Here is a 20,256-nt window from a genome sequence, read left to right as displayed (position 1 = left end):
TTGATTAGCATAAAATCTCTCAGAGCTGAATGTTTGGAGAAAAAAATAAATAAAATTGCACTGAACTTTTAAATTTCCCATACTTAGGATTGTTGTTTTTGAAATAACATTGCATAGTAGGTTAGGCCTAACCGGTATGCTGTCCATCCAAGACATCAGACTCACACTCAACTTCAATTTCAGGCTCAAAATCACACCCTGGTATTTCCAGTAACATTTTCCCAATGTCCAACAGACTGATATACATGAAATTCATTGTCACCATAGCTATCACCAGAAAGTATTTGCCGACTGAAAACGTCATCTGAAGACAAACCCTGTTGTAACTCAGCCATTTTGGTTTCCTGTGTGGCCCTTATTTGTAAAACTTCCATGATAAGAGTAAGATTAAAACTACCATAAAATGCTTGTTTCAGGGCCCAATGAACCAATCAAATTTAGTGTAACAGCCATTTATGTTGAACTGAAGTATCCAGCTATTTTAACATTTGCTTTCCTGAAACTGGATGTTGCATCAATTGCTACAAGACCACTACTGGCAGTGTGAATTATGTTGCAGCATGCACTTTTAAAGTTAAAAGTTTAATGAAAAAAGTGAATACTGTGCAAAACATGTTTTATATCCGTGACGTTGACATAATTTGCGGAACACATATCACAGTTTTAAAGGTATGTGAATTTGTACAAATTTGATGCACTCTCATGTACTGACATCATTTCTGTCCCAATGTTTTGTTCACATTAGACTGCTTAAATGGGGTCAGATGCGATTGACAATCCCACCAGCGATTTCTCATTTTGTTAAAACAACCAACAACAGAAGTGATTTTCCTAACCAATCATCCACTGTCAGAATCAAAATAGTTTGAAAAACAACCTCCTACAGATGCCATCCCCGGGGAGATATATGTTTTACTGAAACAGCCCTTATAGTCAAGTCGACTTATAATTGAGTATACAGTATGCTCTACTTTTACAAATCAAGTTTACATACCTATAGTACTATGCTACATTACAATGAAATTTAACAAGACTCTCTCAATGAGACATGCCCTGCTAGCACCAGCCCTACAGATGAAACCATGTAACTGAATTACATGACCCCAATTAGTCTAGGAGAAACAAATGCTAGTGCCAACAGACAAAAGACTTTACAGGTGAATTACCATCATATTAAAGCTCTTCTGGTCTTCAAAAGCCATATTTTCTATTGACTCATAACTGATCACCTATTTCACTGAGTGTTAATTAAAAGCATTCCCTGAACTAGAATTATGAAAAATAAAGAAGGAGACTATAATTTAATAGTAACCCCAGCATAACAAGATGACAGTTTACCTGGGAATCTGATGAAACTGTTGTCCAAGTGTTGAATTTTCATTGCAGCAGCAATACATGTCATCGGATTGCAACACATTTTATATAATGTGAAAGCTAATCAAATTATCTATAATGCGCATGTTTTCTTTTTATATTTTACACTATATTAATGGAATTATTACTTTATAATCATCAAAAGTAACAGATTTCACGTGTCATTGAAAGTAAGTGCTGATCATGCCGTGGTCATGTGACACCTCTCTTCTTTGTTACGAAATGTGGGTTATATTAACACTTGTTGTACAGTTTAAACAGTATACTGTACGAACATACAAAGTGAAGAATTTTGTTCAAATTGTCGATGCTGTAAATATCTGAACTAACAAACAGTCATCGGTTTTAAAATATGTTCAACCTTTTATATTCATTGTGTTAATGCATTTGTTTAAATTTTTTAATGGGACATTGATGAAAAATGATAAAAAATCGCATCACTATCAGACAAATGCAAAGTTTCGGTATGAAAATTTTTTTTGTTGACTTTGACAAACGTAGCAAAGCAACTACAAGCACACTTAAAGTGGGTTCTTAAATTCCCAATGTATTGATAACATTTGATAGGATCAATTAATGCTTTCAAAATACAAAACAAAAAAATACAAAGTCTGAAAGTGATAAATTATTTTGCACGTATATGATATTGAAACATTAGTTCTAAGTGAAAGATGGCAGCATTCCCTGGTCCATTCTGCAAGGAGCTAAATATAACATCTCAGGATTTAGAAGATGAAACCAACTTGAATCCTATTAATGAAAATAGGTCTTGCAACATTGTTTCAACGACAATTATGAATAAGCATTGCATTTTTTTTTACAATTTGTTTTATGTACACAAGAACTATTACTAATGTGATATATTTGTATTAAAGTTAAATTGTCACTAAAGTGCTTACTTAAGCATAGTTTGTGCACAGCAATAGGTGACCACTCACTACCATTCTTGCAAATAGTCCACATTAATATGCACAGGATGTATTAATACATCACTTACCAGCCAATCAAAACAGTCACAGCTGTCACATGCAGCATCCTTTGTTTCAACTGTTCTAGTTTGGAGCTGATAGCGACAGTACACATATTTCGGTCGAAAAACTATTACAAATTTTCTGTGTGTTTGCATCTTTCACTAACTTTCAACAGCACATTCTTTTCTTACCAGATCTATAATTCCTATTTTATCTTTATCTTCCTATTCCAGGATTTCATCAGGTGTTTAATTGCTATTCACTGGACCCTCCGGGAGTTTACTTTGTTTACAAACAATGGCATCATGCTCTGCAAGACAGAGGTCAGTCCCATATGACTTGGACAATCCGTTCAACTGGACTACTCTTTATTTAAAGCGGAAACTAGAATCTATAGGCATTAAGGTGTCTTCTGTTCTCGTGAAGCATGCATTGAGACAGCTATACATGGATAATGCACCTTCCATGAGTTCACGGCCTACTGATCATTTACCGAGACAATCGAGGGACAGCCCACCTCACGCGCAACCCAGCATACGTCAGTCGGAAGAAGAAGCAGCATCCCTCATTTCACAGCTAAATCCACGTCGAAGTCGCTGTAGTACGACAGTTGTTCATGCTAATGCAGCAGAGGGATCCAATGAAGCAATAACAGCAATACAATGTAGTATTCTGGAAGTAGGGGCTACTTCCAACATGGCCACCATTGCTGAAAACACGCTGTCTCCAGCCAATATGATGACCTCAATCCACTCCATTCAGCATTCTATCGCTGACCGAAATAATTCCATTACCAACACCATGGCACAACAACAGGTGCCTTCTTCGGAGTTATTCTTAAGCGGCTCTACACATCTCTGGTCACTGCCAGTAGCCCAGCCTGCATCGTTGCTCGATCAGCTGATGCAGTCCCATGGAGTTTCACCAGAAATACTACCAGCAATCAACATGGTATCTGAAAGTCAGCAGAAGCAGATTCTCGAGGGTAAGCACGTCAATCTTGCTACTCTTTTGCTACCACACTTTGAATCGGATCTATCAAATCAGGATGACAAGGCTGGGAAGAATGATCTTTGATTACTTAAGCGTCTCAGTCTAAGTGAGTTCATTCTATATTTGTCTTCCAGTCTGAAACACAGTTTCGACACTATAATGCAAAAAACTCACTTGCCTACAAAAGAGTGCAAAAACTTGCTTTCTGCTTTTAAACAACCATATACTGTGGATCAGTTATTGGCAAAGGAATGTGCCAAAGGTTTCATGCTTGGCCCTTTCCCATCTCCACCATATCAAGAATATAAAGTCAGTCCTATCAGCATCACAGAAGGAAAATATTCAAAAAAGAGACTTATCACTGACCTGTCCTCTCCCCATGGCGATCATGTGTCAATGAACTTATTGACAAGGATAGATGATCCCTAAGCTACATCAAGATAGATGATGCCATTTGAATTATTCAGAGTTATGGTAAGGGAGCTATTATGTGCAAAACTGACATTTCAGACGCTTTCAAACAGATTCCCATTGTACCTTCACAATGGCAATTGTTCTGCATAAAATGGAGAGGAAATTATTATGTTTGTGTTCGCCTCCCTTTCAGGTCACGTTCAAGTCCAAAATTATTTGATACTTTATCTCAGGCGATTTGTTGGATAGCAAAACATAATTATGGTACTGACATATCTTGCACCTCCTTGATGATTTTCTTACAATAGATCCTCCTTCTGCATGTGGTGAGAGAACGATGGCTTTGTTGACTCTTATTTTCAACAGACTGAAGATTCCTACAGCTCCAAGCAAGACCACTGGCCCGTGTACAGTTATAGAATATTTGGGAATAATTCTGGACTCGGAGCAAATGCAGGCATGTTTACCGCAGAATAAAGTGGATCGTATTGTGAACTACATTAAACAATTTCTTAACAAATGAAGTGTCTGCAAGCGAGAACTGCTCCAGTTACTGGGCCACTTTAATTTTGCTACTCGTGTTATCCTACTGGGGTGTGCGTTTGTGTCATATCTCATATGACTATCTATCAAAGTCAGGGAACTCGATCATTACATACACTTGGATGCAAATTGCAGAGAGGAACTATACATGTTGCACCAAATTTTAGTTTAATGGAATGGAGTTTCTGTGTTTCTTGATAATCAGTCCACTACATTGGATGATTTTGAATTATGCACAGATGCTTCATCCAAAGTAGGGTATGGGGGTTATTTCAAAACTCACTGGTTTGCAGCTGCATAGTCAAATGATCTTCAAGTGCTTTTTTCTGTGGAGGATGATTTCTCTATGGCATTCAGGGAGTTGTATCCTACTGTTGTGGCTGCCATTATTTGGGGTGCAGAATGGACAGGCAAACGCATAATATTTATATGCGATAATATGGCCACAGTGAATATACTTCAAAAGAGGAGATCAAAATGTATGCATATAATGAAATTAATGCGTAAACTTACATGGTGTGCGGCTTCTTGTAACCTTCATTTTTCTGCCAAACACATTCCGGGAATTATCAATACTAAAGCTAATGCCTTGTCCCGCCTTCAATTTCAGAAATTTCATACAATGGCTCTGGATGCAGATCTACAACCCTGCAAATGCCCCCCACCCTTGGCAGTCTTATGGCCCTGGATAAAGAGATAAACTTGTTAAGGAACCAGGCTTTAAGCCCTGTTACACAAATCGCCTACAACACTGCATTCAACATTTTTAGGACCTTCATGCTGATGTGTGGCTTTGCCTCAAACATGCAATTTTTGCCAGATATTACGGAGAACACCTTAATCTACTTTGTGACACATTGCGCAAGAGCCCTCAGCTTGAAGCATTCAACAATAAAATTTTACTTCTGAGGCATTAGGTTCAAGTCCATGCAGGCTGGTATGCAATTGCCATTCACCACAGACAGAAATAATATGCCGCATCTTGCCACAAAAAAAAAAACAATTTTCGTCTGCAAAACTACTCATGCCTATTACATACAATATCCTGACAAGCATTTGTACAATTCTGCGAGGAGAAGTATTTGACCCACACACAGATTTGTTGTTGTTGACTGTCTGCATAGTTGCTTTCTTCGTATTTCTGAGATGTGGGGAATTCACTATTCGGGATTCCTTCGATCCAACCATTCATTTCTGTGTGGGCGATGTGCACTTCCACCTAAAAACTGCTTTCCTGAAGTTAAAATCATCAAAAACTGACCCCTTCTGTAGGGGTGTGACCATCCAGTTACATGCCATGGGTCATGCTATATGTCCATATTCTGCTCTGAAGACTTTCATGCAATTCAGGAGACGTTCATCACCTCAGCTATATACCCCACTTTTCATTATGGCTACAGGTCAAGCATTATCAAGAGTTGTGTTCCTTAATCATATGCGACTTGTCTACTGTAAGATGGGACTGGACACTTCCCAGTATAGTGGCCATTCATTCCGTATAGGTGCAGCTACTTTAACGGCAGTGGCCCGGATGGAAGATCATATGATCAAAGTTCTGGGCCAGTGGTCTTCAGATTGTTACAAAAGATACATTCGCACACTCCTGGGTACTATTCGGGCAGCACAGAAGGCCATGGCAATGGATGTGGATAGTAATACACAGTGATCATGATCATGCTACATTCAACATACAGGGATAGAAGGTCTCACATTGACACTGTTTTTCCATCCTGGCTGTGTGTTTCCGGATCCAGTTCATCGCCACTGTACCATGTGATGTAATTGCTGGGGTTCCAGTTTTCATAGTCGTTCATTGTGTTTCTGTATTCATTGTGTTGGGAGTTCTGCACGCATGTGATACCAGTGTTATTTGTGTGGCACTTGTGCCTATCCATTACGTGTGGAGTTCTGCACGCATGTGATACCAGTGTTCTTTGTGTGGCACTTGTGCATATCCATATTTTCATAACCATACATGCATTCAGTTTCTTTATTCCTGGAGGTGTTATTGCATTCTCATGGTATTCTTCTGCCCATTTCATGGATGTGATCATCTTGCTTCTCTCTGAATTGGATGTGATAACTTAGTCGTTTCCATTCTCAAATTCCCATAGTTCATCTTTGCCATATTCAAAGACACGCATGGAACCACTCCGGGACATTCTTGACATTTTATCATAATTCATAGACACGTTGCTATATGCATGTATACCTTTCTTTTACATTATTGTTGATATACTGATGTTGTATAAACATATTTTTTTCCCCTCTTTTTCTTCATTGAACACTGAAGGCTTCCCCACTATTCCATTCGTGCTACACATATGTTTTCTTTGGGCATTCACTTCATTCCATTCTGTTTATTCACCCAAGAATCTAATGTCAGCACTATATGGTGTATTCAAACTAAACCACTGAGTGAAGTCCACACAGTTGCCACTGTTATCCCAACCTTCGTTGGACAGCCGAGTCTTCGCTGGGCTCCTTCATTTTCCACCGAAGAAACTTTACTCAAGGGTTATCCATAACATTCTCTCAGGGAGTTTCACAGACCAGCTGTGACCTCTGTACAAACACATTGTGCCATTCAGTAGCCGCTGAATCACTCATTGACAGAATGAACCAAAACAGTTTCATAAGTAGCAGCAGATAGTCCTCCTAGGCAAACAGTATAATTATAAATAAAAACTTAACTGGATCTGTGTTTTGTTGTGTTTAAATGTCATAAAAATTGCAAAATGTTTATATGCTTTGCATTTATAAATGAAAATACTGAAGTCGGATGCGAGATTTAATGAGATCAATGAATCTGGCAGGAAAAATGCAATCAGAATATCAAATTTCATAATAATATCTCAACAATAAAGAAAGTTATAACATTTTTCATGGAAAGAACATTTTACTTTAGTTCCATGACTGCCACATAATCTGAATACATTTATATAAGACACAAATTATAGAAATTTGTAAACATTTCGGAACTTAAAAGTTGCATAACTTTTTTCTAACAGAGATATTTTAAAAAATTAAACTGTTCTGGAATGCTGTGAAACAGATCTATATGAAGAAATAAAGTATTTGCAGTTATTTCAATATCAGGAAAATGACTGGGGTTGCTAAACTTAAGCTCAGTCTGTGCTATTTTATTACCTTAAGTTTCTAAATTTGTTTGCATTTAAACTTTCAGAATAACAATAGTGTGAAAGAAAATCAAAGATGAAAGCCAAAGATAAAAAGACAAATCAAGAATCAAAAGGTACATATAAATACATAATTAAAGGGGCCCTGAGTGGCCGAGTGGTCTAAAGTGCTCTCCGTTCCAGATCACTGCCATCTCACCTCTGTCTGCGTGGGTTCGAGTCCAAGGCTCGGCTATCATGGATACGTGGGAAAGCCTGCCAGTAGATTCTTGTGGGTCAGTGGTTCTTCCCTGGGTTTTCCAGGGTTCTTCCTCCACCAGTTATACTGGCCACCATGTATAGCCTATCTTGTGCTGAAAAATGGTACTAAACCCTAGAACAACAACAACAACAACATAATTAAAATTAAGAATGATTTGTTAAACAAGTTTTAAAAGACAGTTTGAAGCCATGTACTAACCTTATCTGAGTTGCTACTATCATCACACTGTCCATCAATGTCCAGTGACTCCTGAAAGAGAAATAATTCCATTATGCTACACATGTCTAAGATGGTGATGTCCAGATTTGTCTTATTATTGTAATAATTAATTTCAAAACTGGCAATGTCCAGGCCTGTCTTCTTACAATAATACTCAAATTAAAATCTGTTGATGTCAAGTCTGTCTTATTACTGCAATACTCCATTTCAAAATCTGTGATTGTCTTATTGTAATAATTCATTTAAAAACTTGATGTCACTCTTTTTCACAACTGGAAACATCAAAATTACATCTTATAAACTAATAGTCCATTTAAAAACTGGCAATGTACAAAAAAACATCTTATTACTGTAATGCTCTATTTCAAAACTGGCAACATCAAAATCTGTCAGCACTATAATACTTCATTACAAAACTGGCAATGTCAAAATATGTCAGCACTGTAATACTTCATTACAAAACTGGCAATGTCAAAATATGTCAGCACTGTAATACTTCATTACAAAACTGGCAATGTCAAAATATGTCAGCACTGTGATACTTCATTACAAAACTGGCAATGTCAAAATATGTCAGCACTGTGATACTTCATTACAAAACTGGCAATGTCAAAATATGTCAGCACTGTGATACTTCATTACAAAACTGGCAATGTCATGATCTATATTATTATTGCAATACTCCAATTCAAAACTGGTAAAGTCATAATCAATATATTACAGTAATGCTAAATTTAAAAACTAATGATGCAAATAATAATCTTAATCAAAATTGGCAATGCCTAGATCCATCAAAATCTGTCTTATTATTAAAATGATCCTTTTCAAAAGTGATGTCAAGATCCTTCTTCTTACTGTTATAATCAAAACTGGCTATTGTTGCGAGTTTATGCTCTTAACATAAGTAACAGAAAAGTGTGAAGCAACAAGCTTTGTAAAATTTAACAAATAACTTATTGCCCTAGAATACAAAGTGAAACATGAGAAAAAAAGAACTTACAGTATTGCGAATTAAATCCAAATTGTAATCCAAGAATTCAAATACAAGTCCTAGTAATAAAAAGCCCTGAATGAAACTGAGTTCCAGTCCAAAACTGAAGGCAATGATGTGTCTGTTATGGTCAGTGAAGTGCTGATGTGTCAAAAGTCTCTTGCTGAATCAAAGAAATACTATTCCAGGTTTGAATTCAGTATAAATTCCAATGAACGTCTTTATCCAAGAATTTAGTCAGAGCACTATTGTATTTCCAGAGAAAATAATCACTTGGATTCAATAATTTGAAAAAAATAAAATTCAGCCCAAACTGGTCACAACATAATGTAACTTGAAAGTACTAGATGTTATAGCACAAATGTTAAAGTCTTCACAATCACAAGATAATATAGTTCTCTGCTTGACCTCAGGTCTCATTAGCATTTTCTGGAAAATAACCTCCTAAAATGGTCCTAATAAGCCTTGTCAAGTCCAGTAAACAATGTTACATTACAATAACATGTAATGAAATATAAAAAAATTAAAACTAACAGACAAACAATGAAATTAAATATACATAACACTATGTAATGTTTATAAGTAAAATACTCCATTTCAAAACTGTTGACATTTGAACCTATCTTATTTCTTTAATACTCCATTTAAAAACTGGTAACTGGTGATGTCAGGATCTGTCTTATTACATATAATGTTCCATTTATAAACTAGCCATGACAAATTTATCTGATTACTGTAATACTCCATTTAAAAACTGGTGATGTCAGGATCTGTCTTATTACATATAATGTTCCATTTATAAACTAGCCATGACAAATTTATCTGATTACTGTAATACTCCATTTAAAAACTGGTGATGTCAATATTTATCTTATTACTGCAATGCTCAATTCAAAACTAGTGATGTTCAGTTTTGAATAATTACTGTAATACAGTGTACTCGTGTCCAAAACTGGTGATGTCAAGCTCTGTTGTATTACTGTAGTAATACATTTCAAAACTGGTAATGGCAAGACCTGTCCTATTACTGTAATATCCTATTTCAAAACTTGCGATGTGAAAATCTGTCTTAGTACTCTATTACTCCATTTAAAAACTGATGATATCATAATTTATCCTTTACTTTTATACTCCATTTCCATTTTGAAACTATTGATGTCAAGATCTGTCTTATTACTGAAAAACAGTTTCAAAACTGGTGATGCCAAGATCTGTCATATGACTAATACACCATTACAACACTGGCAATGTCAAAATCTGTCGCATTACTGTAATGCTCAATTTCAAAACTGGCAATGCTATGATCTGCCATATTAATGCAATAATTTCAAAACTAGCGAATGTAAAGATCTAATTACTGTAATAATCCATTTCAAAATTGGTGATGCAAAGATCTGTCTTATTGCTGTAATAATCAATTTCAAAAGTTGTGATGTGAAGATCTGTCTTATTGCTGTAATAATCCATTTCAAAAGTGGTGATGTGAAGATCTGTCTTATTGCTGTAATAATCCATTTCAAAAGTGGTGATGTGAAGATCTGTCTTATTGCTGTAATAATCCATTTCAAAAGTGGTGATGTGAAGATCTGTCTTATTGCTGTAATAATTAATTTCAAAAGTGGTGATGTGAAGATCTGTCTTATTGCTGTAATAATCCATTTCAAAAGTGGTGATGTGAAGATCTGTCTTATTGCTGTAATAATCCATTTCAAAAGTGGTGATGTGAAGATCTGTCTTATTGCTGTAATAATCAATTTCAAAAGTGGTGATGTGAAGATCTGTCTTATTGCTGTAATAATTAATTTCAAAAGTGGTGATGTGAAGATCTGTCTTATTGCTGTAATAATCCATTTCAAAAGTGGTGATGTGAAGATCTGTCTTATTGCTGTAATAATCCATTTCAAAAGTTGTGATGCAAAGATCTGTCTTATTGCTGTAATAATCAATTTCAAAAGTGGTGATGTGAAGATCTGTCTTATTGCTGTAATAATCCATTTCAAAAGTGGTGATGTGAAGATCTGTCTTATTGCTGTAATAATCCATTTCAAAAGTGGTGATGTGAAGATCTTATTGCTGTAATAATCCATTTCAAAAGTGGTGATGTGAAGATCTGTCTTATTGCTGTAATAATCCATTTCAAAAGTGGTGATGTGAAGATCTGTCTTATTGCTGTAATAATCCATTTCAAAAGTGGTGATGTGAAGATCTGTCTTATTGCTGTAATAATTAATTTCAAAAGTGGTGATGTGAAGATCTGTCTTATTGCTGTAATAATCCATTTCAAAAGTGGTGATGTGAAGATCTGTCTTATTGCTGTAATAATCCATTTCAAAAGTGGTGATGTGAAGATCTGTCTTATTGCTGTAATAATCAATTTCAAAAGTGGTGATGTGAAGATCTGTCTTATTGCTGTAATAATTAATTTCAAAAGTGGTGATGTGAAGATCTGTCTTATTGCTGTAATAATCCATTTCAAAAGTGGTGATGTGAAGATCTGTCTTATTGCTGTAATAATCCATTTCAAAAGTTGTGATGCAAAGATCTGTCTTATTGCTGTAATAATCAATTTCAAAAGTGGTGATGTGAAGATCTGTCTTATTGCTGTAATAATCCATTTCAAAAGTGGTGATGTGAAGATCTGTCTTATTGCTGTAATAATCCATTTCAAAAGTGGTGATGTGAAGATCTGTCTTATTGCTGTAATAATCCATTTCAAAAGTGGTGATATGAAGATCTGTCCTGTTACTGTGAAGATCTATCCTATGACTGTAACAAACAATTACAACACTGGCAAAGTCAAAATCTTTCTTATTATTGTAATGTTAAATTTAAAAACTGGTCATGTTAAGAACTGTCTTAATACTGATTTGCTCCATTTTAAAAGTAATTTTGCAAAATCTGTCTTATTAAAAAGGTCAGCTTTTGGATTCTCCACTGCCTGCTTCTTTCAGCATCAATGGAAGGTGAAAATGAAAATGACATGGGAACTGGATAACAAAATGGAAAGTCCCTCCTAAACAGTTTGGATCACCAAAACAATTTGGATCACCAATTTGTTTTTACAGAAAAAGGTTATTCTAAGACTGCTGAAGAAGAAGGGATTGCAATGGTAACCACTTCAATGTTTTTGTCCAAATTCATTAACTCAGTAATTTTCATGTCCAAGAGAATGTGGTAGCAGTGTGACCAGAATGAAAATGGTAGCTTTCTTTCCAAAAAGGAAGCCTTCAGATAGCCCCTATTACAGATTTTGTCAGACAGATGATCGGAGTTCTCTTTGATCTTAGCTGACATAGGCAGTATACAGACGCAGGGACAGCTGGATAGCTGTAAGGACAGCTGGAAAAGTGTGCTGAGAGGACAGAAAGACAACCAGCTAGGAAAACAACTCAACAGAAAAAGTGGTAAAATGGGTTTCAGAGTTTCCTGTTTGAATCCACATAGCATGGAACTGGTAACCAGTATGTTAAGCTTGTCTAACAGTACACTTAGCAAAAAAGTATCTTGGACTGGTGGTCTATAGCCAGCTGGCTCAGAAACCATCTGGATAAATTGTGTGGCAAATTGGGGACCAATACAATAGATCAACATAAGACTCAGCCAGCCAGTATTAGGCATGGCATGCCTATGTAACGGACCTCTGGTAACTAGTTAAAGATACAACCTGCTGGACAGGCTGGTTGACAGCCAGTGCAGCAGCATATGGGATAAAGGGATGGAGTTTGGAACATCGATGTCAGAAAAATATCTTATGTGTCTGGTTTTACAGTCCCAATGGCCATACTTGGGCATACTGGGGGACTTACTCCTACTCAACTGCCCAAAAACGGGGAGGACACAGTCCCATTAACTCCAAGCCATTAATGGAGATTTGTGATGAATGTAGGGACAAAAATTCATCCAAGGCCATCAAATGCATCATTTCTTCTTTTGCTCTTTGCTGAGAGGGCTCTCTGAAGCTTCCAGGTCAAATACAAGTGAAATTCTCAGAGGATGCACCATTTCTCACTGTAAGGTGTCCCATGAAGTGCTGCAAATTTTTCCCATGATACTCCCCTTTTTACATTTTTGGTCAGCAATAGCTGTTCTGTGGAATAACTAATGGCTAGACTTAATTAAACAGGCATGAAACAAGTGTGACTAATGAACAGTTACCATATTCATTCTCTGATGTAATGACTCTTAAGAAACAGATGTTCTATTGAAATGTAGTTGTTTGAAGTGGTAAAACTAATTTTAATTATGCAATACTTACCTGTAACTTTTGCATAGCTAACCTATCTCTGTGCTGAAAATTCACTGTCCATTCAATGTGAATACATCCTCCCCTCCCACAGAGTGGAGAAAAGTCAGTATGACTTTTTGCACACCACTCTATTTCACATGGTCAGGCATATAAGTTAGATATTATCTGTCATTGTCATCTTAGAGACAATTCTGCAAGACATCAGAGCAGGATGGGAGGAGAGCATTCGACAAAAAAGGCACATAAGTACTGCATAATTAAAATTAGTTCCCCCCCACAATACAATTACATTTTAATAGCAGCACTACAATATCCCTTGTTATTATATAGTTGAATTTGTCAATTAGGTTGATAGGCTAATGCTCTCCTGAAATTTATCAAAAAGAGAGAAACTGAGTCTGACTCACCTTAGAGTGAGAGATCAATCTATAGGAGGTGGAAGTCTCTCTGAGCCATATGTTGTGCCGTAACAATGGGTTCCAGAGAGAAACAAACACATGAGATGTGTTGCCGTGCTCAACCTTTTTAATGGGAGGGAGCAACCAATTGCTGCGGTTATAATCCTCCAAAATGAGATCACACAACCCACAGATGCAATGCTCCACCTCCTTAATAGGAGGGCATAACCACTGTCACAGTGCTCTACTTCCCTAATGGAAGGGTGAAACCCGCTTTTAGCATGCTCACCCTCCATAATGAGAAGGTGCAACCAGCCATAAACCAGAGAGAGCTAGTGTTAATAGACAAGGCATGCATCTCACTTCTTTATCTTGAAGCTAGAGCAAGTAGGAAAACAGTCTGGGTGAGAAGTTTTGAAAGGAAGCTTCACTTAATGGTCACTTAATGGTTCACACAGGACAAGGTTAAAGACAATAAAACACAAGAAAGATTCCATCAAGGCATAAGAGAGCAAGAGACTGATCTCTGGATCTCAAAATACTAGGACTGGCAAGGTGTGAATCTTAAATGATTACATGCCCTGAGAGAAATTAAGTGTGTTTGAGATGGCATCTTGATGGCCCGTGACAGTAGATACTGAACATATTTTGGTTAACACCCACATAAACAATGTCCTGAGGTGGAACAAATTCCAACTTTTTGAGGTGGGTAACGCAAATGAGTTACAGTAGACCAAGAGCAAAATAGATCCTGATGAAGGGACCAAACTTAGACATTTTGAATCAGCCATTCATTGAAATACTGGTGAATTCGGTAGTAGGCCACTACCATTCCCATGATCCAAGTGAAAACTCTGGTTGTGGAAGAGATTTCACATGGCTGAACCCAGAATACAAAAACTTCCTGGTCTGGACAAAAATGGAGATATTTGTGATGTGGAGGAAAAAATTAAAATGTGCAAATAAGCTTTCTATGGTTGATGGTGATGGCCCAGTTGAATGGCCAAAGAGTGTTACAGACTGAAAAGGTTGTCTCCATCTTGAAGGATTTCTCCAAGAGAAACTGGCTGAGCAGGAAGTGATCGATTCAAAATTTCCTGTATTTCTTGGTGACCAGGAAGAATGGGGAGTTGGAGGGTAGACTGATCATTCAAGACCCTTTCATGCAGAGATGTCTAGCCACAGCATCCAGTATGCATTTTAATGTGTCTGGATTCAAAGAGTCCTTTTTCAGCCTAATAAAGGAAGTAACTGAGAACAAGTCATCATGTGTAGCTACGGTTACAAGGAACCAGGCTTTCTGCTCCACGACATCACTTGTTTTGACTCAGTAATTTTCATTTTCAAGTAAAATGGTTCCTAGTGAAATATCCACTTTGGCCGCATTGGTGTCCAAAGGAGGAGGTTTGATAGGCCACATCGGGGAATGGACCCAGTAGCTAAAAGTTGGTCTCGGAAAAAAGAGAATTTTTTTGCTCTTTCATTATTTTTGTATTTTTTATTACAACCAGTATACGACTTTCACGTAATATTTTTTTCTACAATATTTGAAAATGACGGTTGTGAGATTCGGTGTGCTCGTGCAACTAGCAATCAAAATCGCTAGTACCAGCTCAAATTTCATCAACGCATTAGTTTTATCGTCTTTCAACAGATTAAAGACTAATGATTATAATACTCATAATTTCTGAGAAAATAAATATTTGTATAAAGATTTTATGCCGGTATAACTCGATTTAACAACATTTAAGTTTGTTAGCCCATCCACTAAGCAGCTATGCTTTAACGCCACTATTTTCTCATCTTGTGATGCTAGACTGATTTTCATGCCTTCCATATAAAAAAAGATATGGATATAAAACTGTCTGTCAAACAAAAAGTCTACTAAAAGAATCTAATCCAATGAGTGTTTGGATTGTCTCAACAAATATATTTATGGCATACTGCAACCTCCTAATATTCTGGTTTGAACTTGATAAATTTAACTCACGGTCAGTTCAGTTACGACTCAATTACATAACTGTTTCTGGCGTCAAGTTGTAGAGGAAAATTTCCAGTTTTTCCTGACTTTCAGCAATATTTTTGCAAAATTCAAGGACTTCTCAAGGTCGGGGAAAAAATTATCATTTCTCCTGACTTTTTCCCAATTTCCCAGCAGCATGGGAACCTTGTAACACAATGTACATACAGATTCTCAATTTACTTTTAATTAATTCATGAAACAGTCATTATAATCATTAGACATGGTTAAGTGAACAAAATTATATAGATATCCTAAAAAATGTATACTTAAAGGCTACATTTTGAACTATTAGTATTACTGCCATATGTTTCATATTTGCAAGAGAATTCATATTACCTTTAGATCTGCCAGTCTGGTCTTGGCAAGGATGATATAGTCTGACAACAGAGCCCTACACTTGCTTGGAACATAAATTGGTCGCAAAATATGGGCCTAAAAGGAAAAATACGTGAAAATTAAAATTTGCAGATCACGTAAGTAATTTTCTAAACTTGGTTTATGCATGATAAAAGTTTTGAGCCAAACTTACAAGAGAAACACAAATTAAAAAATAACATTTATAGTGATCTAAAAATGTGTTCCCATGGCTTGTATGATGGAATATGCTGATGTTTATACAAGACTGACCTTCCAAACACATCAAAATGCTTGATAAATAGGTTAGAAAATTTGCTTGGCAGCAAGTAAGTTTTTGAAACAACAGTAAACAATCGTTGAATACTGTAAGAATCTGCTTATCTTATGACCACAAGGCAGTGGCCTGTATGTTAAATCTACATTCAAAATACTGCTGTTACCCTTATGATCTTGATCCCAAAGTCAAATGAGAAGCAAACAGCAGAATCAACTGTCTTAAGTATGCTTCTAACTGAGATATCTTGATATATACATAATAAATGAAGAGATTAATGCCAGGAGTAGCACTGAAAACAAATCCGTAATGTAAATCTTCTATGTCTGTAATCTTGACCTGAAGGTCAGAAAGGTCAGGCAGCAAGTCACAGAATGAATTATCATTGCATCATAATGATACAATTCTAGTATAAATATGATAAATCAAGAGGTCAAGAAAATATAAGGAAATTAAAAGGTTTAACCAAAATCTGAATACAAAAATTCTAATTCTGTGACTTGACCATAAGCCAAAGGGGTGAAGTAGGCACAGAATGAATTGTTTCCTTCATAAAGAGACATCCCAAAGTATCAACAGACAGAAGGCTAAGGAAATCCAAGGAAATGAAGAACTTAGAGCAGAACCGTAATACATATCTTCTGTATCTGATACCTTGCTCCCAAATGATGATTTAATATGTTTTAAACACAATATATATAATGTCAGATATTCAAATATTCATGCCTCAAGAATCAAAACCCATGGCAAAACCAAGAGGGTAAAAAGAGATACTCTTATAGCTTCCATTAAGGAAGGATGATTAAATATGCTTCACTGCACTCATTTGTGTATGATACAAAACTTTCATGGATTAGGCACCTTATACTGAACAAAGACGGTTTAAGGCAAAAACAAATTGCTTTTTAATCAAATATCTGGAAAATTGGGAGGTATACTGTTATTAAAATCAGGAAAATGTATATAAATCTCATAAACAATTAAAAATTAACACTTGGTGTGATGTTATTTCTGATTTATCTCATGGAAAAATGAATCATCCACTGTTCAGGAGATACTTGTCTCAAGATATTCTTAATTTATTCACATTATGGAAACTTTAAATCATAAACAAGGTGGGGAACAAATGGTGTACTTATTAAACACCATTGTGATGCATGAGGATCTCTATGATGAAATAAAACAAACAACACAAACTAATAATTTTATACAGTATTTTGCTCTTATGTCAAAAATTTCAGTGAGTGCAAAAGAAAACGTTTTTTGAAAGTGGAAATAGTTTCTATGTAATACTCAGCAAAACTTTGCTTTGTAGGGTAAGAACAAAGACTATGTTTATTTATAAAGATCTGATAAGAAACAAGATAAAAAACCAAATGGTAAATATGAAACTTTATCCAGGCAGCTAGGGTGTGCAATTGGTGTAAATGAATTGTCAAACTCTTTTATTTTGGTTAAAGACAAAACTGATTAGCTTTAAACCAATTCTGTAAAATGGTTAAGCAGTAACGATAAATGCACCTTCTATATGGAGGCTATCAAACATATTGAGCACTTATTTGATGATCAGTTACTGAACATTTTGGAAATAATTTTGGAGTTGATTTATAGGAAATAACAATTCTAATGATCTTATCAACTTTCTAATTTTCCTTGGCAATGAAAAATTATCCTAGAGTTTGTAAATGAGTGGTTCTTTGTGAACAATATTTGTGAGTGTATGTGTCTGTGTGTGCATGAGTGTGTTCTGTCTAAGGGTATATAAGTAAAGATCAGGATGGAAAATAATTTTAAGGTACTGCACCATACACTTGGTCAGGTGGTAATGTTCAGGAACATAGAAAATCCGGACAACTTAAGTCCAATACAAATTTTATTAAAAAATCAAAATAATTAAAACCTCAACAATGGCAAAATATCTTTTATATATGCAGCTGCCATTCTATGGCATGAGCTACCAAAAATCACTTCAGAGAACAATACGATTTTAATTCATTAAGATGTTTAATTCTATCCTGTAATGGTAAAGACTGTAAATGTAATATCTCTAAAATAATAATCCCCCACGACCATCATGAGAGCTAGCATTTATTGTTTTATGTGTCTTTTTCTTATGTAATAATCAAGTGGCCTACTGTTAGCTCCTTTCAGTTCAGTAACAAGTTTATTTAGTCCATATAAGGTGCTCGTGCATATATTTTAAAATTCAATTTTGAATCAATATTTTTTTAGCTTTTTTAATCATTTTCTTTAATCTTAAAAGAATATTTTTTTATTTTTCCAGATACTAATTTTACTTTATTCACTTACTTAAAATACTTTGTTTGCTCTTGTCTAAAGTTATGTGTTGTATGATCTGTATCCATGATGTGTTTTTATGTCTTGCTAATCATGTTTGTTGATTGTTTTATGTAATTCAATAAAAATCTCATTAGGTATTAGGTTAAATTATCATTTAAATCATGTCCACTAAAAATAAATCATCTTATCATACTTTGACTATAAGGTAAGAGTGAAGGAATGTGTTACAAATTAATTACATTTTATTCATTACAAGACATCCCAAGTAGGAACAGAATCCATCGAGAGGTAAAGAAAATATCAAATTAATAACTTTAAACAAAATCTTAAAACTGTAAATGATCCTGCTGTCACCACCACCAATGAAAACCTTAGCTACTGATGATGCTGCTGTCATCACCCTAAAGAAAACCTTAGCAAACTGTTGATGCTGCTAATGTCACCATTGTCAAACAAAACCTTAATAAAATCTTGATCATGCTTCATGTCACCCCCCCACCCCAAATAAAACCATAACTACTGCTGTTGCTGTCACCGACTCCAAACAAAATCATTACGAACTGAAAAAAAGATTACCTACAATAGAAATGAACTCTTTTTATTGCACAGGGCCTGGATAGTGTAATGGTGAAAGACTTACTTTGCATCTCTATATTCCCCAATTTGATCCCTGGTTTTCACAAAGTAAAACATTGCAAAGATCAATAGTTTTATCTGGAATCATACATTTCCTCCACCTTAACAGCCTCCAAATGCCAGTATTGAAGCCATTGCTTAATAGAAGTTGTTAGCTTTTGTTGTAAACTCAAGCTTAAGTAAATAAATTTCAAATTTAACATGATTTTTTAACAGATTAACATTGTGAAATAATAGTAAACTATCTCCTTACCTTAAGATGACTTGCAGCCTCAAACGGCACCAGGTCTGTGAGTAATTTCATCAGAAATGTAAATGTTTTCCTGCTGTTTGCTGGTGACCGACTGGCATCACCAAAGGTCCTCTTAAAATTATAAATGTAAATGGTAAACGTAGGTAATCACAGAAGATTATTTTAAATAGCTAATATCGGTCATGTTTTTTTCCATCTTAGTGCATGTCCATCAAAAACCAACATAACAATTTATTTTAAAAGAGTTTCATAATGTTTGATAACAGTGAAATGTCTTCAAGCATGAGATTCATAAACACTGACAGCTGACAAAAACTAAAATATCTAGTTATGTATCATGCACAGATTGACATCATCTTTCCCCTGCCTTAGCCGCATCATGTGAATACCAATTAAAGTCCATTACAACATGGTATAATAAATAGGTCAACCATACCAGTTTTCTTCACCAATTAAAATGATAACTTCGAAACCTGAGAACATAAAATCTGTAACTTTTAATAGGTCAATAAATGTCAATTTTAGTTAACAGTATAATTTATAGCAAGTGATGGTTAACATGGAAACTTCAGTACAAATCTACCATTTTTACAAGTCATTGTGGATAATTTATTTTCTACAAAGGACTGTGGATAAAAATTATACAGTGTTAAACTTTATCAAGTCCACCCATATAACAATTTCAATTTGTGCAAAGACGAACTCTAATACCAGTCATGCTCGTACTACATGGCAGAAAATTAGCTAAACTGATCTGGAAATACATTTTGCACAGGAATTTCTGCATGTTTTGGTGTCTTCTATAAATTACACTTCTAACTAAATTTTGACATTCATTTACCTTCTCCAAATTCAATTCAC

General features: G+C 35.4%; 1 protein-coding gene across 1 annotated transcript in view; it reads right to left on the bottom strand.

Moving 5' to 3' along the window:
• LOC149782811 (Fanconi anemia group A protein-like) overlaps positions 1-20,256 on the bottom strand; it is a 293,000-nt gene that overhangs the window by 205,312 nt on the left and 67,432 nt on the right. Inside the window, exons 13-15 of the mRNA XM_089934328.1 lie at positions 19,396-19,506; positions 15,911-16,006; positions 7,896-7,946 (exon numbers count right to left, since the gene is read on the bottom strand). Coding sequence (XP_089790454.1) covers positions 7,896-7,946; positions 15,911-16,006; positions 19,396-19,506 — 258 coding nt within the window. The remainder of the gene's footprint in view (positions 1-7,895; positions 7,947-15,910; positions 16,007-19,395; positions 19,507-20,256) is intronic.

Source organism: Sinohyriopsis cumingii, chromosome 15 (genome assembly GCF_028554795.1).
Source record: "Sinohyriopsis cumingii isolate HCF-2022 chromosome 15, ASM2855479v2, whole genome shotgun sequence".
In the NCBI taxonomy this organism is placed as follows: domain Eukaryota; kingdom Metazoa; phylum Mollusca; class Bivalvia; order Unionida; family Unionidae; genus Sinohyriopsis; species Sinohyriopsis cumingii.
Note: the sequence above shows the minus strand (reverse complement) of the source record. Positions and strands in the feature narration are given on the sequence as shown.